Source organism: Chaetura pelagica, unplaced genomic scaffold (assembly GCF_000747805.2).
Source record: "Chaetura pelagica isolate M959 unplaced genomic scaffold, ChaPel_1.0 scaffold50, whole genome shotgun sequence".
Taxonomy (NCBI): Eukaryota; Metazoa; Chordata; class Aves; order Apodiformes; family Apodidae; genus Chaetura; species Chaetura pelagica.
In genome coordinates, this window is record NW_009952366.1 from 3,041,280 (window position 1) to 3,058,768 (window position 17,489).

At 36.8% G+C, this 17,489-nt stretch overlaps 1 protein-coding gene across 1 annotated transcript; it reads right to left on the reverse strand.

Annotated features, from left to right (window-relative positions):
- Window positions 1-8,251: 8,251 nt before the first annotated feature.
- On the reverse strand, window positions 8,252-16,010 carry MGAT4C (MGAT4 family, member C). The gene is made up of 3 exons (XM_010008001.1): window positions 15,882-16,010; window positions 11,251-11,398; window positions 8,252-9,408 (listed from the first exon to the last, which is right to left on the reverse strand). The coding sequence occupies exons 1-3, from the start codon at window positions 16,008-16,010 to the stop codon at window positions 8,252-8,254; spliced, it is 1,434 nt and encodes a 477-aa protein (XP_010006303.1).
- Between the last annotated feature and the right edge of the window lie 1,479 nt (window positions 16,011-17,489).

Genomic DNA, 17,489 nt, shown 5'->3' on the forward strand with positions numbered 1-17,489 from the left:
TAAAAAAGTTTGCATATAATGTTGACACAATCAAGTAGTGCCCCCTTGAGTTGTATCGTAAAAAAATAAATTAGTGCTTCTCTCTTAAAAGGATGTCTCACTACAGCATGTTCATTGTCTTCTCAGCAGATATGGCACTTAAATATAGTGAACGAGGGCCAAATGAAGGAAGTAATTCTGAGAAATAAATGACAGTAACAGTCCCAGTTTTCTTAATGGAAGTGAAGTTGTTGGGCAATATTTACCCAAGATGATGTTCATTTATCCAGTATTGAAATTAAAGAAAGAAGGAGGGAATGTCTGTGCATGCTGGTGAAATTATAACATGAAATTAGCATAGACTCTGAAGTTGCAGATTAACCAAAATATTCCAGGTGGCATCAGCGCAAAGCAAGGGACTTTCAGTAGCAGCAATTTTTGGTGTAAGGGTTTAACTTCATGCAAGATACAGAGAAGGCTGACGTACTCAATGACAATTTTGACTCAGTCTTTACCGGCAAAGACTCTAGTTACACCATCCAAGCTGTAGAAGGCAAAGGCCTGGACTGGGAAAAGGAAGATCCCTCCACTGGAGTAGAAGAGGAGACTACCTGAAGGACCTGAAGGTGCACAAGTCCATTGAATTTGACAGGATTCTTCCACTGCTCCTCAAGGAACTGGCTGATGAAATTGCAAAAGCATATTTAGAAAGTCTTGGCAGTCTGGCAAAATTCATACTGACTGAAAAAGGGGAAATATAACCCCCATTTTCAAAAAGGGAAAAAAGGAAGATCCAGGGAACTACGGGTCAGTCTCACCTCTGTGCCCAGCAAGATCATGGAGCAGATCCTCCTGAAGGCTCTGCTAAGGCATGGAAAACAAAGGGATGACTGATGACAGCCACCACGGCTTCACCAAGGGCAAATCCTGCCTGCTTAATTTGATGGCCTTCTACAATGTGGTCACGGCATCAGTGGAAAGAAAAGAGTAACTGATGTCATCTACCTGGACCTGTGCAAAGCATTTGACACTGTCCCGCATGACATCCTGGTATCAAAACTGGAACAGTACAGATTTGATTGATGGGTAAGGAACTGGCAGGATGGTTGCACTCAAAAGAGTTGTGATCAATGGCTTGATGCCCAGATGGACACAAGTGATGAGTGGTGTTCCCCAAAGGTCGGTTCTTGGATCAGTGCTGTTTAACATCTTTGTTGGCAACATGGACAATAACACTGGATACACCCTCAGCAAGTTTGCTGATGACGCCGAAGTGTGTGGTGAGGTTGACATGCTGGAGGGAAGGGAGGCCATCCAGAGGGACCTTGGCAGGCTTGAGAAGTGGGCTCATGAAAACTGCATGAAGTTCAACAAGGCCAAGCACAAGGTTCTGCACCTCGGTCTGGGTAATCCCAAGCACAAACACAGGGTGGGTGAAGAATGGATTGATAACAGACCTGAGGAGACGGACTTGGGGGTGCTGGTGGACAAGAAGCTCAACATGAGCTGGCAATGTGCACTTGCAGCCCTGAGGGGCAATCATATCCTGGGCTGCATCAAAAGAAGCAAGGCCAGAAGGTCAAGGGAGGTGAATCTCCTCCTCTAGTAGGCTTTCATGAGACCCCACCTGGAATATTGTGTCCAGTTTTGGAGCTCTCAACAGAAGAGGGACATGGACGTGAGTCCACAGAATGGCCACAGAAATTGTCAGAGGGCTGGAACACCTCTCCTGTGAAGAAAAGCTGAGAGAGCTGGGGCTGTTCAGGCTGGAGAAGGCTCCAGAGAGACCTTATAATGGTCTTCCAGTATCTGAGGGGGGCCTACAGGAAAGCTAGGGACTTGTAGTAAGAGTACAAGGGATTAAAACTTGAAGAGGGTATATTTTTATTAGACATTAGGAGGAAAATCTTCCCTTTGGGGGTGGTGAGACAGTGGAACAGGTTGCCCAGGGAAGTTGTGAAAGCCCCATCCCTGGAGGTATTCAAGGACAGGTAAAATGAGGTTCTGAGCAACCTGATCTACTGGAAGATTTCCCTGCCAATGCAGGGGGGCTGCATCTAGATGATATTTTAAGATGCCTTCCAACCCTACACATTCTATTATTCTATAAACTTATGTCTTAAGATCTCTGCTCTTAGTGATGCAAGGTGTACTAAGAAAAAGAAGCCGTTACATTTTAAATTGGAGCTCAAGAAATCAGTTGGAGCAGGAAATCTAAATCCAGGTTATCAGAGCAAGGTGAACATATGTTGAAAAAGCAAAGGATACAATGATTAATCATCAAATTTCCTTTATAGCATGCTTTTGCCTTTTGAGTTATATGCCCTTTTGGCCCAAGTTGAACAAAAGAAAATGTGGCATCTACAGTTAGAAGAAAAGTGAATAGTTCTGTGGTTAAGAGAAAGGCATTAAACCACAGGATGTTTTCATATAATGCATTTATTTCCAAAAATATTACAGGTATTGTAGCAAGGATAGGAACTGTTGCTCGTTACATTTCCACCCCCACTCTGGTAGACATAAATATTCCAGTGCTGCAGTACAGCAGGCTAGACAGCCAGCCAGTATTGTGCTATGTGTACCACATCAGTGGGCATGCCCAAGGCAATGCTTTTGAAAGCTGAATCTATTATTTTTATTTAAACAGCAAAAAAGAGCAATTCTAGGGGCCATCATGGTCTCCCTTTTGCTGTAAAAGGGCTAATATAATGATGATATTCTGACAAATGATTGCTTCTAAATTATAAGTTACTTTAAGTGCAATCATACAGCAGAAATATACACACACAATACTTATTTAACCTTTTCTTGCCATTATGGTATTTTCATCTTTTTTACTTAAATTGTTCAGGATAGATGAAGCCTGATTACAAATAAACCTTTGAACCTGGTTTTAAAAATGAAAATTAAGTCTTTTGCATAGCAATTATTTTTTTCCTGGTAATGTCTTTTTAATGTCTTTGCTTAATGCAGCTATCTAGGAAGAAAACCCACTCTTATAACACTGAGGGAAAGGGTGAGAAACTGAACATTGTGCTCATGCTAATTTTCAAAAAGTTATACACGTCTGTTAAAAAATAGGAACATTTAATAAAGTACAAATTCAGTATCTTTGAAACTGAGAATTAACAGCCTGAGATTTCACTGGCTACCAGGCAGTTTTTCCTAAGCTGGCAAAAGCAAAACCGATGTTAATGAGTAAACAGCAAGTAAGAGGGAAGGCAGCTATTAACCAGCTGAATGGAGGAAATGAGCACCAGCTTTTGATGTTCAGCTTTACTCATTAAATGTGAAACTCTTACATAATCCCAGCAAAGGGCTGGCAAAGGGTTTAATTAGCAATATAACCCAGCAAAAATTACTTTCAAGGTCTATGTGAAATTTTAAGAGCCTTTTTACAACTGTCAGGACAAAGTGGAATTTTATTTGAGAATTTGTAGTAGTTAATATGTCAGTTGAAAAACATATAGAAATGTGGCTCAAAAATAGCCCAGTATCTCCCCAGGTGCCAATTCAATTTTATGCTAATTTAACAACAATATACTTTTATAGAAGTGTTATTGTGATTCATATTTCTTTGTATTTAATGTCACCGTTAAACTAACATGTAATAAATAAAGCTTTAGATTCAAGGTGGAGATTCATATTCCTTATTTGAAAGCTGAACAGGTTATTTTCATTGAAATCGCAAGGTAGTATTTATGAAGAAGATACTGAACATTCCCGCTGTGAAGAGTGGTGCTACTGGTAGGAAATTTTCTGTAAAGGTTTATATGTATCATATGCTTCTGTATAGATTTATACCTGCTGTGAAGAGTGGTGCTACTGGTAGGAAATTTTCTGTAAAGGTTTATATGTATCATATGCTTCTGTATAGATTTATACTTACTATATGCAATAATGCAAAATAAACAGATCTCCTGTATCTCAAATTATTTAGGAAATTAATGTGCAGGCCAAACCACTTGCATAGACTTGCCCTCAAAATTCAGTAGAGAGAAACAGATCTTAGGCAACCATTGTATGCTGAGATTACTCTGGTCATGCTCCTCTTCCTCTCCATTTACAGCAGAAGCAGCAATCTTGCCTTAGTCTATATGTGCTGCTGAAGGGCATGACACAGAATGTATTTGCTGTAACAAAGCCAGTAAAAGAGGCAAGAACTTGTAAAATGACATCCGGAGATACCAAAATGCATCTGTTTGGAGACTGCTTTAATTTCACACTTCCAGGATGGCTAAAACTAAAATGGAAACGATAAGAAATATATTTGTTTAAATGAAAAAAACCCAAACCCAAACCCAAAAACATAATCAACACTTTCAGTGTCTTATGATATGTAGGTCAATCCTGCTTCCAGTAAAGGCAGTAGAAATTTTGTAATGTTTGTCTCTGAGGACTAAGGAGAGAAAAGAAAGGATTAAACTTTTTTTTTTACTTTATCTGAAAAGCTGATGGAGGGTTGGATACACTTAAATTAATTTGTCTTTGTATATAAAATATAACATCAAAATAACTTCATTTGTTTTCATTATAATACATCTATATTTTCCACCTGTTTTTGCAAAACATTATGTTGTACCTTTTGAGGATACAACAGTGCTTGAGCTCATGATACATGATCTGCATTACTATTAATGATTAAATACTAACAGAACTTCAAATTTATTATGAGAATAGTAAGAACTATCACTTCCATCAGAATTACTGAAGTGCTTCGCAATGGAAGCTGATTGCATCTGCAGGTGGTTCATCATGTGGGTGTTGTTTTATTTTCTTTATTAATTTTCCAAGACGAAATATTTTCTAAGGTGTTATAGTTTGCTGTTTATTTAACTTTTATTAATTCAATAATGAATAAGTTCCTGAATTACCTTTATAAAAGCAAAAAACCGTAGTGTCGAACACAAGAGAATACTGAACAGAGAGTAACACAGAGCATCATTTAAAAACATAGATCTGAAACCAACACACTTGTATAGCACCTTAGTGAATTGTTTTTCTTATAGCACATATAGTAAAAATACTAAAACTAATTTGCCTGACAATTACTGTCTCTGGATTTGTTTATTCTGAACTAAAATAAGGGTTCTGATCTTTTAATTCACAGTGAGTAGTATTTTACTTCCCAAGAATTCCCTGTCAGACAGTTTACACTGTGTGAACAAGGCAGAAGACAAACTGGCTTTTAGCTAAGAAAAGAAAAAAAGGCCCAAGGACATTGTACAATGAGGAATCCCAAACAGAGCCAGTAAGAATAGATACATCAGTGTGCAGACCACAGTGTAATATTTTCAGTATTGGCATTTCAGTATGAAAATACTGTTGTTCAGTCCACAAATGAACCCAGGAAATACACACCAACAGAACCAACTTTATAATCCAATGAGTGAAGCTTTGTGACACTGCTGATCTTTTGCGTCATCACTGAAAAAAAAAAAAAAAAAAAAGAAAATCCAAACTTTGAGAAGTGTTTGTGAACATATGCACGTCTGATTAAATATTTCCCTTTCAGAATGCAATTACTTTTCGTAGCACATGAAGAAAAATACTGGTATCTTCAAGTGTTTATTTCTGATATCTCTCTGAAAACCAGTTATAATTGATTTTATGATTTTTTTGTTTTTCAAAATGTGGCAACATTTTCCATGTGAATGAGTTGGATAAAATACACATTCTCTGAAGGAGTAGCTGGGACCCATGCACTCAAAAAACTGGCTTACAGAACCACATTCTTGCTTCTTCTGGAATACATGTATTTTTAATTATTTTTTCCAAATCAGCTCAAATTCCACAAGAAAGTGGTGCGTGCCTCTCAAACCCAGCACATACCACTACCCACACCCAAAGAAAGCTTCCTTTGAGGGCATTTACTTGGCATTTGTGGGTTTGACCCTCTCCAACTGGTAACAATCAGATGAGACCTTTTGCTGCTAAGCGATGATATTGAAGATGAGACACATTATTGCTGTTGTTTTAAAAATGAAAGCAGTTTTGTTCAATGCCTGCTGTTAAAAAAAAAACTTCTGAATTACTGTAGGCTTAAGTTGAGAGCATTTCATTTGTACTAGCCTTTCACCTCTTGTATGGTTTTAAATTAAGAGAATGTTTTAAAACCCTGGGATTTAGTATATTTCCCATTCTAATTTAGAAGATTGGTTTAAACATACTGCATTTCTGAATAAAAGTAAAAATTATGTTCCCAAATAACCTAGTTATATTTGTTTTGGAACAAATAGTTAATGATCAAGGAAAGGAAAAATAGAAGAATGACAGTTCATTAAAAAATTGCTGGTGACTAATGACTAATTATCAACTAACTATTTTATAAGAGTGGTATATCACAGTTAAAAAGTAAGTTCTTCATAAGTATTTATAACCATTTGAGATAAGCATATATTTTTCATTTTTAAAAACTGTGTAATTTTCCTTTTCAGACTGAACCTGTACACCACTTTTAATCTGTTTTATTGAAGATATGTATACGAAGAATCAAGATCTAGGTGTGTATTAAGGAACAAAGAAACAAAGACTTTCTTTGACAAGAGTGTGTTTTTCTGAAAGATGTAGAAACATGTATCAAAAGATTTATTTTGAACTATACCTTACCTCTGTATTGGGGGATTTATGAGGATTTATGAACCAGGAAAAGCAATTGCATTGCTGTTTTGTGTAGATTTTAAAATACTTTACCCTTCTGAAATAGCCATGTTGAGTTTGGATGTATTGAGTACAGTTCACTCTTGGTCGGTGCATTCTTGAAATTCAACCCTTGCCTTTCCAAGAACCCTTGCACTACCATACATGCAATTAGATTATAACCACAGTATTCATGACATTGACAATACAGTGCTCATCTGTGCCACACTTGATACTCACGGATTTCTTACTGTGACTTCTAAGAGAGTCTGGATAATTTCTTAGGGAAAAAAACCCATAGATTCTCCCAGTGCAAATACAGGAATACAGAATAAATCATAGAGCTATATGGTCTTCCTCTGTGATGCACTAAAAGCTCAGAGCTTACACTCAAGTCATGAGGACTGAGGGAAATTTTCTTCTTATTGGCTAAAGACAGGCAAAATAAGGTCATGGGGAATAAGCAGAGGCAGTGGGAAGATGTCCACATAAATAACAAGATCAGAATTAGAAAACAGCAGAAAAAACCCAAAACTAATTTAAAACATATTAATTTTGAATTTCATCTAGATTCTTCATTTTGTGTCTGCCCTTCTGGCTAGAGATCATCCAGGAAAGACTGGTGATTACATTCACCTTCAGTTGATTAACCTGGTACACTTTACATTTCTATCATCCATGAACTGGACATGTAGATGTGGAAGGCATAACAGACTTTGGAAAGCATGTTGCAGTATTCATCTTTGTGCAAATTTCTCATGGAGAGTTCTGCATATTATGAAGGAACAGCAAATGTTGCTGAGATCTGTTAAGATTCCTGTCTAAGAGAACTGTGTTGCCCTTGAGGTGCTTAGGTTTGATAGCGACAGCTATACTCAGGCAGAATGCTTGCTTACTGTGAGGTGTTTTGTTCCAATAAGAAGAGTAAATTGGTCCCCTAAGTAATACAGAATTCAAGCAGTGTTCATTTCAGTGAAAGGACCCAGGAAAAATAACAAAGCGTATTTGTTGAGACAGAATAACAGATGCAATTATCTATTTTTTACACAGTTGTCATGTCAGATTTATAATTTTACATACATTCCCTTTTGAAAACAAGTTGCAATGATTAGCCAGACTGTTTTCTTACAGTGCTTAGAATGAAACTGCCTGTTTCAGGATAAATTTCCTTTTCACAACTTTCCTTAAAAGAAACAAATCACCAACTATTGTACAAATGGATTCTATCATAACATTTCAAATTTATATGTGTGCAAGGTTCAATCCAATTTCTTTTCACAACACATTAGTTCTAGCTTTAAACATTTTGGTAATTATAGGATGGGGTTTTTATTGTTAAGTTTAATCCAGAAGATCCCTCTTACTAAGGAATGATAATAAAAAAGAGGTTCAAGATCTCATGAGAGGTTTGAGAATTTTGCATTTCCTATAAAATTCAAAATTTTCAACAAATAAGTGTTTTTATATTGCCTGGCCAAACTAGTAAAAAATAAATTGCTTTGCTTGTTTTGTGATTTCCCCAGATTTTCTGCGTCTTTAGTGAAGAGCTGGAAGTATCAGTTTTTCTAGGGAATGGCACCAGTTGGGACCCAGCTGATTGTACATACTCTGTACCTTCTCAGGTGGCTTTGCCTTATTGATTTGGTGTTTGAGAAGTCCAGACACTAATGCTCCTAATGATCAGCCATTCTTTTTGACTTTTGGTAACAAGTATTCTCATGCAGTTTATATCAAACAGAACTTTGTGCTCTACATCTGTTATTTCAAAATTCCCATTTCTGAATTCCCCTAGTCTCAAGTAAGTAGTACATTGTCTCCCTTTTTTACTCCCTACAATCTTTTCTCCTACTTCCAGGGCCCCATGATGCAAAATGTCATTTTGTCTGTCTTCAGTTCCAGTCACAACTTTAATTTTACTGATTTTAATGGGCTTTTCAAATACAATCCCGTAGAAGTCTCCAGTAGAAGGAGCTTTGCCCCAGAAGTACTCATCAATGCTGCTGTAAGCCTTGCTTGCCTCATAATTTTCAAATACATTAATATTGGTGTGCAAGTTGGCAGGTGGGTTGTCAGGGATATCAAATGACTCCTCTTCAAAATCATCATCCTTTAGCTTGTTTTCAGCTCCTTTGTAAGATGAGTAGTATCCCATGTGCTGGAACAGAGATGGCTTAAAACGTATCACTTCCTTTTGAGCTAACAGCCCACGAAAGTGGATGAGTAACCAATCGCAAGGCATTTCTTGGTAGAACATCAACAAAAAATGGGCCAGGCGTGGGAGGTCATGTGAATGGTAAAGCTTTCCAATGTATCCCAGTTTGGAGAATTCCAAAGTCACCCAGTAGGATCCTTCTCGTGAGGTAATTACTTTCTTAACAGCAGTCAAGAAATTCTTTGAGCAGCGAACATCATCTTCTAGCATCACATAATAGTCAGAAAGATTAGCACAAAAGTTAAGAAGGAAAGCATAATCTACATTCTGTTTGGATCGAAACTTCACACGGTCCTCTGGGTCATTGTAATTTCTCTTGAGGCCATCCAGTACAGGATAATACTCCTCAGGGACATGAATAACTATTAATCTGCCCGCAATTATGTGATGTGCAAATTTCTGTGAAATGTCCTGGACCATCCCTTCACACCAGGCTGAGTCAAAATCTGCCAGCTGCACTACCACTGCAATTTCTTTGAGTTCCTCATAACTTGACTGCTCAAATATGGACTTGATGGTCTCAAGCAAGTAGTTCCCCTTTTTCCGTTTCACAGAGGATAGCCCAATTGTAAGATACCCTGCATAAAAGATAATTCAAAGAAAAACTGAGTGACTGGTGTTGGAAAACATTTTGCCACAAAGCTATCCTCCAGAGCTGTGCTTATATTATATAAACTTTTTCAGTAGTGAAAATTTGGTATCTGAACTTATTAAGCTGCATGCAATGAAGGGTGTTTATTGCCTTTTCATGAAAGAAGAATTGTATTGAAAGCAAATAGACATATGGAGGCAACTGCATTAAACATTCACTTGTTAACTGCAAGGGATGGTATGTAGTGGACAAAAGCCAAAGCAATGTGCATATATATATGCCTGGCAGAGGAAATCACATAAACAGTGATAAGGCTGTAAAATGTGCTAAAATAAAGGGATTCACATAATATTTTTAAACAAGGAACTACAAAAAGCAGAACAAAAACATGAGCTATAGGTTAATTGTGAAACTTTCATAATTTTAAACACTCTATGAAACTAGTTACACTTATGCATAACTTTACTTTTTTATGAATGCTGCATGGATAATTTTTTTCTGCATGTTCATTTTAAACTGAGTTTGTAAAAAATTTTCCGTGCTAATAGCTCTCCTAACCCTCTTTCAAAAGGGCTCATTGAGCTTTTTATAGGGAACTCGCTCTTGCAAGATGTAATTATTCTAAAGTAGAAGAGAACTTACTACTGCATACCTGTTCTTGTATAAATAATTTTTAATACTGTCACATCTTTCTAGGGAGAGATATGTCTTAATTATAAAGGAAGAATTTTTGTCTCTGCTGTTCTGGAATCACTGCCATTGAATTTTTACCAGCAGTTCAAGTATGTTTTTTTCAGATATTTTGTAATTTATCTCAATTTTTCTAACTTCTGATGCAAAAATGTTAAAGACTATATAATTGACAGGATGTACTTCAGTTGAACCTACCTCAACTTCCCTAGAATACTGTGGTTTGCAAGACTGCTCTGATAAAGTAATTCAGAGCTTCCCTTGAGTCTAAAGTCTGCTCAAAATGCAGTTGTATAGTGAAGTACAACCCCCAGAAGCCATACACACTGCCTACACAGCCCCCAAACTAATTTGAACAAACTGTACTTTATAGCTTTCTATGAAGATCAACAACTCACAGATTATTTGATTTTATTTTCTGTGCTTGGACTTCTAAACCTTGTTTATTTTTTTGAAACGGTTGATTTGGAACCCAAAGGACACCTGTCTAAAAGGTAGATAAGGCCATATTTCACTTTGAGCTAAAAGTCTTCAACTCTGCTTGAAGTGAATGACTAGAATAGTCCATCTGCAGACGGCTGCAAGAAGAGTCCAACTTTACTGTCCCCATAATAGCACAATTCACCTCCCCTGTTATTGCAGCTAAAGGAACAAAGAAACCCATTCACAGCTGCTGGATGGGCAGAACAAGGGACCTGAGGGGTGTATCTATGTGATCCCAAGCATACCTTGGATTGGATTTACTGGTAACGACACAGACTATCAATATGGTCTCAGAAGGTTACTACAGAGCACAACCAGTCTGTGCCTTGCTCCTATCTAAATCACCTCCCTCTGGCCTGGGGGGGGAAATCCACAAAAAATATGCTTGCACAGACTATCCAGAGGCTGCCTGTAGGATGACTACAAGTCAGACTTTTGGTCAGAAGGTAGCTAGGCTGTGGGGCAGTCACTGCTAAGGCTGAAATAGCAGCTTCCAAGGAATTGCCTATGCAGAGACAGCTGTCCCACTAACTCTCCGAGATTGTCACTGCTTAACTCAACCTCTCTCCTTGCCTAGAAATACTGGAGAATCTGTATGAATATCACCCATTTTCAAATTACCTCATTTAATAACATTCAAATTTCAGTTACTTACTTTTCCTTGGCAAAGGCGTGCCAGCTAGGTAGCGATAGGAAATGTTTATAGATCCTGAGAAATTAGATAAATCTTTAAAATTGTGAACATAGCGCTCTGGGTTGAGCTGGTGCGTGGCTGTTTCTCTGATTAATTGCTTGTCCCCTTCCTATTAGTGAGAAAACAAAAAGAATAGGGAGAGAGACAGAAAGAAACACATCTGTGAATGCCAGCCAGAAAGGAAACATGGACAGGCAGGTTTCCAAGAATAACATCTTTCAGTGTCAGCTTTCATGAAAGCATCTAGATGTCACCTCATTTAAAAAAAAACACAATCAAAAACCAAAAACAAGCAAACAAACAAAAGGCAACAACCCTCGTTACTGAATATCATACATTTTTTGGCTACAGAAAATCTACCATAACTCTTCAGATTACGGTAACAGGAATAGAAAAAATATTTTAGACAAAAACTCTGGAAAGGTTACAAACACTATGAAAACATCAGTCAACAACTGATGAAATAATTTTCAAAGGTAGAGAAGTGGGCAAAATTTTTTGAAAAAGTTTTCAGTGTTTAAAGAAACTACCAAAACTGTTGCAAAGGAAAGACAAAACTAGATCCTGGCATCTGACTTATCTTGCCATTTTTCTACACAGCTCCAACTCAGAGCTGCGATAAGAAGAAATGCATGTGATCATCCAGACAACCAAAGCTGTGCAAATTTATCACCATGCCTCCTCCTCCAGCCTCCTTCTCCTGTCTTTTTCTTCCAAGAAATTTCCTGAGCTGCATTAAAGACACACATGGGAAGGAGCATCTTGATCAGTAGTACACTATCCTTGAGCTCATTTGGGTCTCGGGGAAAATCTGTTCCTCAGTCTTTAATAAAAAAGGAAATATCTATCAGGTTGTAGTGTTGTAAGACTGAATTAAAGGCAGGCATGCTTATTTAATTTACACTGCTTGATTCTAGTCTGATGACAGGGTTCGTTTCTTCTAATATTAAAAACTTCCTGATCTGTCATTAAATGGAAGCATATAGCAGTAGTAGTGAAGCTAACAAGAACAACCACAGAAACAGTAAACAGCACTCATATTTAATGGCATAAATATTAAAAATGTGTCAAAGATGTATTTTATAGCACAAATAATTATTTATGTGAACTGATCCCAGATTAGTTTTAAGTTCATTATTTTTCTTTCACAAAAATTGTAAATAATACACTTTTGAGCTTAGTTAAGATCTTTAGTGGACATCCAGGGGCATCTACCTGTAAAGTTATGCTGTCTTGTTTGGCAATGTCTCTCTGGTGCTGCTATGCTGCTTTTCATCTGCTCATAAATTATGGGAAGAATATTTATGTTGATCAGATTCTAGATTAAAATGTAACTCAATGAGCTTGGAACAGAATGCACCAAAACTTCAGCAGATTTTAATGAAAACTGTCAAATGGAAAAAGAAAAAAAAAAGAAGAGCTGGTCCCAAAACTTTTTTTTTTTTTTTTTTTTTTTTTTTTAAACCCAGCTTTTCTTTCATGTCAAAACATCATGTGTCCTTGGTTCCAGAATGGAACACCAAAATTCTTTGTTTCATAAGAAAGTTTTGGAATGGAAACAATTTCTGCTGTGGTTTTTCTACATACAAAGTTTCAAAATGTTTAGAAATAAGAGAATGTCAGAACAATTTTTTTTTATATTAACAAGCAAAATATTTCAACTGACCACAGAAATTTTCCTTTTTTTTTTTTTTTTTTCTTTCGTCTTTAAGGAATGTCTTTTTTTTTTTTTTTTTTTTAAATTGTTGTTTGTTTCATTCCTTTGTTGAATGAGAAGCAAAATAGAAATACAGATTTTCCTACAAATTTTAAATCTGGTTCTTCAACATCTACTATGCAGAGGTCAGTGAAGCTGAAGAGCTTGATTAGCTCTTTTTCTCTAATTTTTTTCTAAGATGGGTCTGTCTTTAATCTGTTAACTAACCTCTAACTTACATTCCAGTGTTTGCTTGACCTTGGGAGTGGGTGCCATGGAAAAAAGTGCTAGGGGTTCTCCATTCTTTATAGAGATACTCTGCTCTACTGAGGATGCTGTCTCAGCTACAATAGTACTATTGTCTTCATAGTGCCCAAAATTATTATTAGTATTCATAGAAGAGTTCAGGAGACATGCTGCACTTACAGTTTACTTACAACCCAACCGATGTTTCAAAAAATTGCAGTATATAATGTGATATCTGGTTATATTAAATCAATATGTCTTAAAAAATTTTGATTGGATGTGGTTCACACTCTGCAGATGAAGCACCTTAAACTTCTTTGCTGACACACAGGCATCAGCACTGTATGCCCCCTATCGAACATACTTAAGCAATTTTCCCAGGTGAGCCCTTACTTTCAATTTGACAGCAAATGCCCTGCAGAAAATGGTGAAGGGATTATTCAGACATGTGAGTCTCTGAGCAAAAAGGGAAAGTTCTCATCTTCCTTCTTAAGATTTACCACAATGAATCTCACTTTGATATTCTAATGTCCTGAAAAAAGGCCACTCGTCTGATCTTACATCTAGTTAAAAAGACACCAGCCCCGCATCCCCTTGCACAACTGGCTGCCTGAGACTGGCAAGAGAAACTCAGGGTCAGTTGCCTTCCTCTAGCAGTTACCTTCAAGAAGATACTCCAGTAGGAGACTTGATCCAATTAAAAAATCAGAGCTCTGAGGACTTTCAGATTCCCATTCTGTGGAACCAGTTAGCCTGCTGTCCTTGAAAGCTATCCCCAAGTGTATCTCTCCTCACCACCATCACTGAAACTGCTCATCTTTTACCTCAGCAGAGAAAACACATCAGACAAGTTAACGGAGCTGTCAGACATGGCCAGGAAAGTTGAAAATAAAAATAAATAAGTAAAATGAAAAGTCAACAGCCTAACACATTTGAAAAACACTTGATGGACCATAAGGGTATCAAGAGATCTGGGAGACCGTCAGGAGACTTGGCAAGAGACTTGGCTGGGAGCAACATGAATGCAAACATGCCAGAACTGTGATGAGAGAAGCAATGAAAGAGAATTTCTAAAAAAGAGGGGAAAGAGCAAATTAAGAATAAGGCATGGAGCCATCTGGGCAGCTGGCAAATAGTACAGGAAAAAATTTCAAAAGCAAACCAAGAGGAACACCATTAGCAGTCATAATAAAAGCACTTTCCAAAACATCTGGGGGACTTTGAAGCAATTAGTAAATGGAGAAGAAGCATCAGGGAAAACAGCACTGGAAAAAAAAAATAAAAAATGTGATAAGCCAGATCAAATTTGACCACAACCAAGAAATAATGAATGAATAAAACATAGTGCAAAACCTTAGTGCAAGTACTTTTAGAGAAAGCAACATGTCTGTAATGGAGTAACATGGTAGCAGCACGGGTTATCTTTTCAAAGGTTTAGAAAGTACTGTCATAGTCTTAATAATATTGTAAACATTTACAATTTTGTTTTAAGTAATGTTATAAGTAAAGTATTTCAAATTAAAATCACTACCGAGTTATCTATGGTACTGATAATTTAATGTAAGTGTTCTACTACTTGCACATTGCACTTTTTTCATATTATGATGTTTCTTTTCAGATGAAAATGAAATCCAACTTCACCTTTCACAGTACTGGAAAGCCCATACTGTCCCAGTTTGATGGACCAGACAAAGGGTGGCATAGAGAATCAGAAAGCCACTCAGTAATTCAATTCAGGTTCTAGAAAGAAGACTGTCTAATCATATCACAATTTTACATATTCAGTTTAGTAATTTTACTTTTTGTAAATTCCACTTATTAAGCTACTATGTTATTTTACTTGGCCCAGTCCAACTGCCAAAGAACTGAAAATTCAACAAATTTATCAGCTCTTCATGGCTTACTTGGCATTCAGCTCTGAGACCACCCATAGGTTACATATTAACTGTAGAAATATGTTACACTGTTGGTAGTTTACTTGTTGAAATTCCTAACACAAATTTTTCCATAAATCTTTTCCCCAGTGATATACTTATACTAGGTATCTTATATGTCTAATTGTTAACACTGTAGCACTGAACCCGCCAGACTCAAATATTCAATACAGAAAGTGAGAAAAACAAACAAACAAAAACACTAAAAATAAATAATGAATACAAGGAGTTTTAAATATATAGAATTAGTGTAACTATGTTTGCATTTCTATAACTTTGTTTATCATAGTATTCACAGTATCCACAGCTTGCAGCGTGGACTGAAAAAGCAGCTCCTAGGTCATATGAGTATTTCAGATACAGGCAAGTTTTGACATTAAAATGGAAGGTAATACAGAGGTATGGAAAATGTTGGGGATGTTTTGACTTGAGATACATGATGGAGATGTCTCTGTGTTTGCTGCATTCATTATCTCCCATGTTTCCAAGAAACAATGACATATTTACTTCTGTGAAAATCAGTGTTAGGGTCTTACACAGGGACACCCTCTGTATGCAGTATGTATTGATAAGATGGCTTCATTGGAAAGGACACTTTTTGTGGATGCTTCACTGTTAATGGCATATTAACAAAGGAAACTGGAGGAATTAAGAACTTTACTACCCAATAACTGTTGGGTTGTTGCTGGATAATTTCTTCCATCTAAGAAACTTACCAAAACATAACCATCTTCAATGTACAAGTTCATGAACAGCAAGCAAATGACAAGGACTCCTAAGAATGACACTGCTGATCGTTTCCGTAAGCATCTCATTTTATCAAAATATTTCAAGCTGTGTCTCATGTGAAGAAAGGCAAACAGTAGTGTCACCTATGGAAGAAAACCGCAGTATTACAAGAAACTCATCTGATAAACACGATAACAAAAGAACTTACCTTCAGGTGTATCAAATACTTTCAAATAAACATAGATTATGCTCTTTAAAATGGAATTAATTTAATTGAATAATTGTCATCTTCAAGTTTAATATACAATCTTCACTATAAATTAAGCTTCCTTTTTATCTGTCATCAAAGAAAAAAGCACATTTTTTCCTACTCATTAATTTCAGTCTGGAGTTATGATGTCACTGTGGCAAGAATGCATCAGCAATTCAGTTTCCCATGTGTAACTGTCACATTGCAACTTGGGGGAGAGAGCTGATGCTGTGCATTGTTTCCCTGTGTATCCATGTCTACTTCCAAAAAGAGCTCAGGTCAACAGGCAAGGCAGAAGCTATTGCATGACTCAGTATCATTGCCAATAGGAAAATTCTGGATACCAGAACTGCCAGGCACAAATGAGGTACCTTCCCTGCAGTGAGAAGGCAGCAGCAAGACAGCAGCATCCCTTAGTCTTAGACCTCTGTATTATGATGGCAAAACTGTCACTGGAGGTGTCATTTTCTTCAGAAGAAAAAGGTTGGGTGTCTACCTTAGACCAGACACATCTTTGCAGAGTATTGCAAAATCCTTACTGTCCCAGTTAGGTGCATCAGATAAAGAAAGTTGGCATAGATGGTCAGAAAGCCCCTCAGTAGTTCAGTTCAGGATCAAGGGAGAGCACTGGCACATCACATCACAATGTTACATACTTAGTTTAGTCATTTTACTATTTAAACCAATATAAATGCTGGTTTTGGCTATGAAATCAGAGGTATTAACCTATGTAGGATTATATGTGTTTTCATAAGATCTGGCCATAAACTAACAGATTGGACTGCCCGAACTCTGAGGGATTCTTAGTTAAAAAGTAAATTATAAGTTCATTATTTACATTCCCACTTGTTTAAATACAAATCTTTAGTGGCTATTTTCTGTAAAAATGTCTATCTAGAACTCACGTACAAATGGAGAGTTTAAAGATAGCCTAAGTGAAGTAGTATACAGCACTGCATGGACTGTATTGAATCCTGCATTTAAATATCTTTGTATTTGAAAGTGCTGAACACAAAATAGGCCAAATAGTTCCATAAAAGTTTTGTCACATCATACAGAAAATTTTATGGCCTAGAACCAAAAAAACCTTCCAAGTGAAAAATTCAATATATATTTGCTTTGCCAAACGGATTAAATACATCTACTAGTAGAGAGTCCATTAGACCCTGGAGAACATGGAGGTAAATACATCAAGTATTAGTAGCACAAATGGTTAACTGCAAGGTGCTGTTTGTATTCAAGATGAAATGCAGTAAAAGGACACCAGTTGTACACAGAATTATTTTTAAATCACTATGTTAAGAATAAGAAGAATGTTGCACAGAGAGGAAAAAAAAAAACACCA

What these genes read in the sequence shown, in the direction of transcription:
- MGAT4C (XM_010008001.1), bottom strand. Translation starts at nt 16,010, where the DNA reads ATGAGACACAGCTTGAAATATTTTGATAAAATGAGATGCTTACGGAAA. An exon ending in TTGAAGATGGTTATGTTTTG is followed by an intron (nt 11,399 to 15,881) that starts GTAAGTTTCTTA and finishes TCTCACTAATAG; the next exon opens with GAAGGGGACAAGCAATTAAT. An exon ending in CACGCCTTTGCCAAGGAAAA is followed by an intron (nt 9,409 to 11,250) that starts GTAAGTAACTGA and finishes TCTTTTATGCAG; the next exon opens with GGTATCTTACAATTGGGCTA.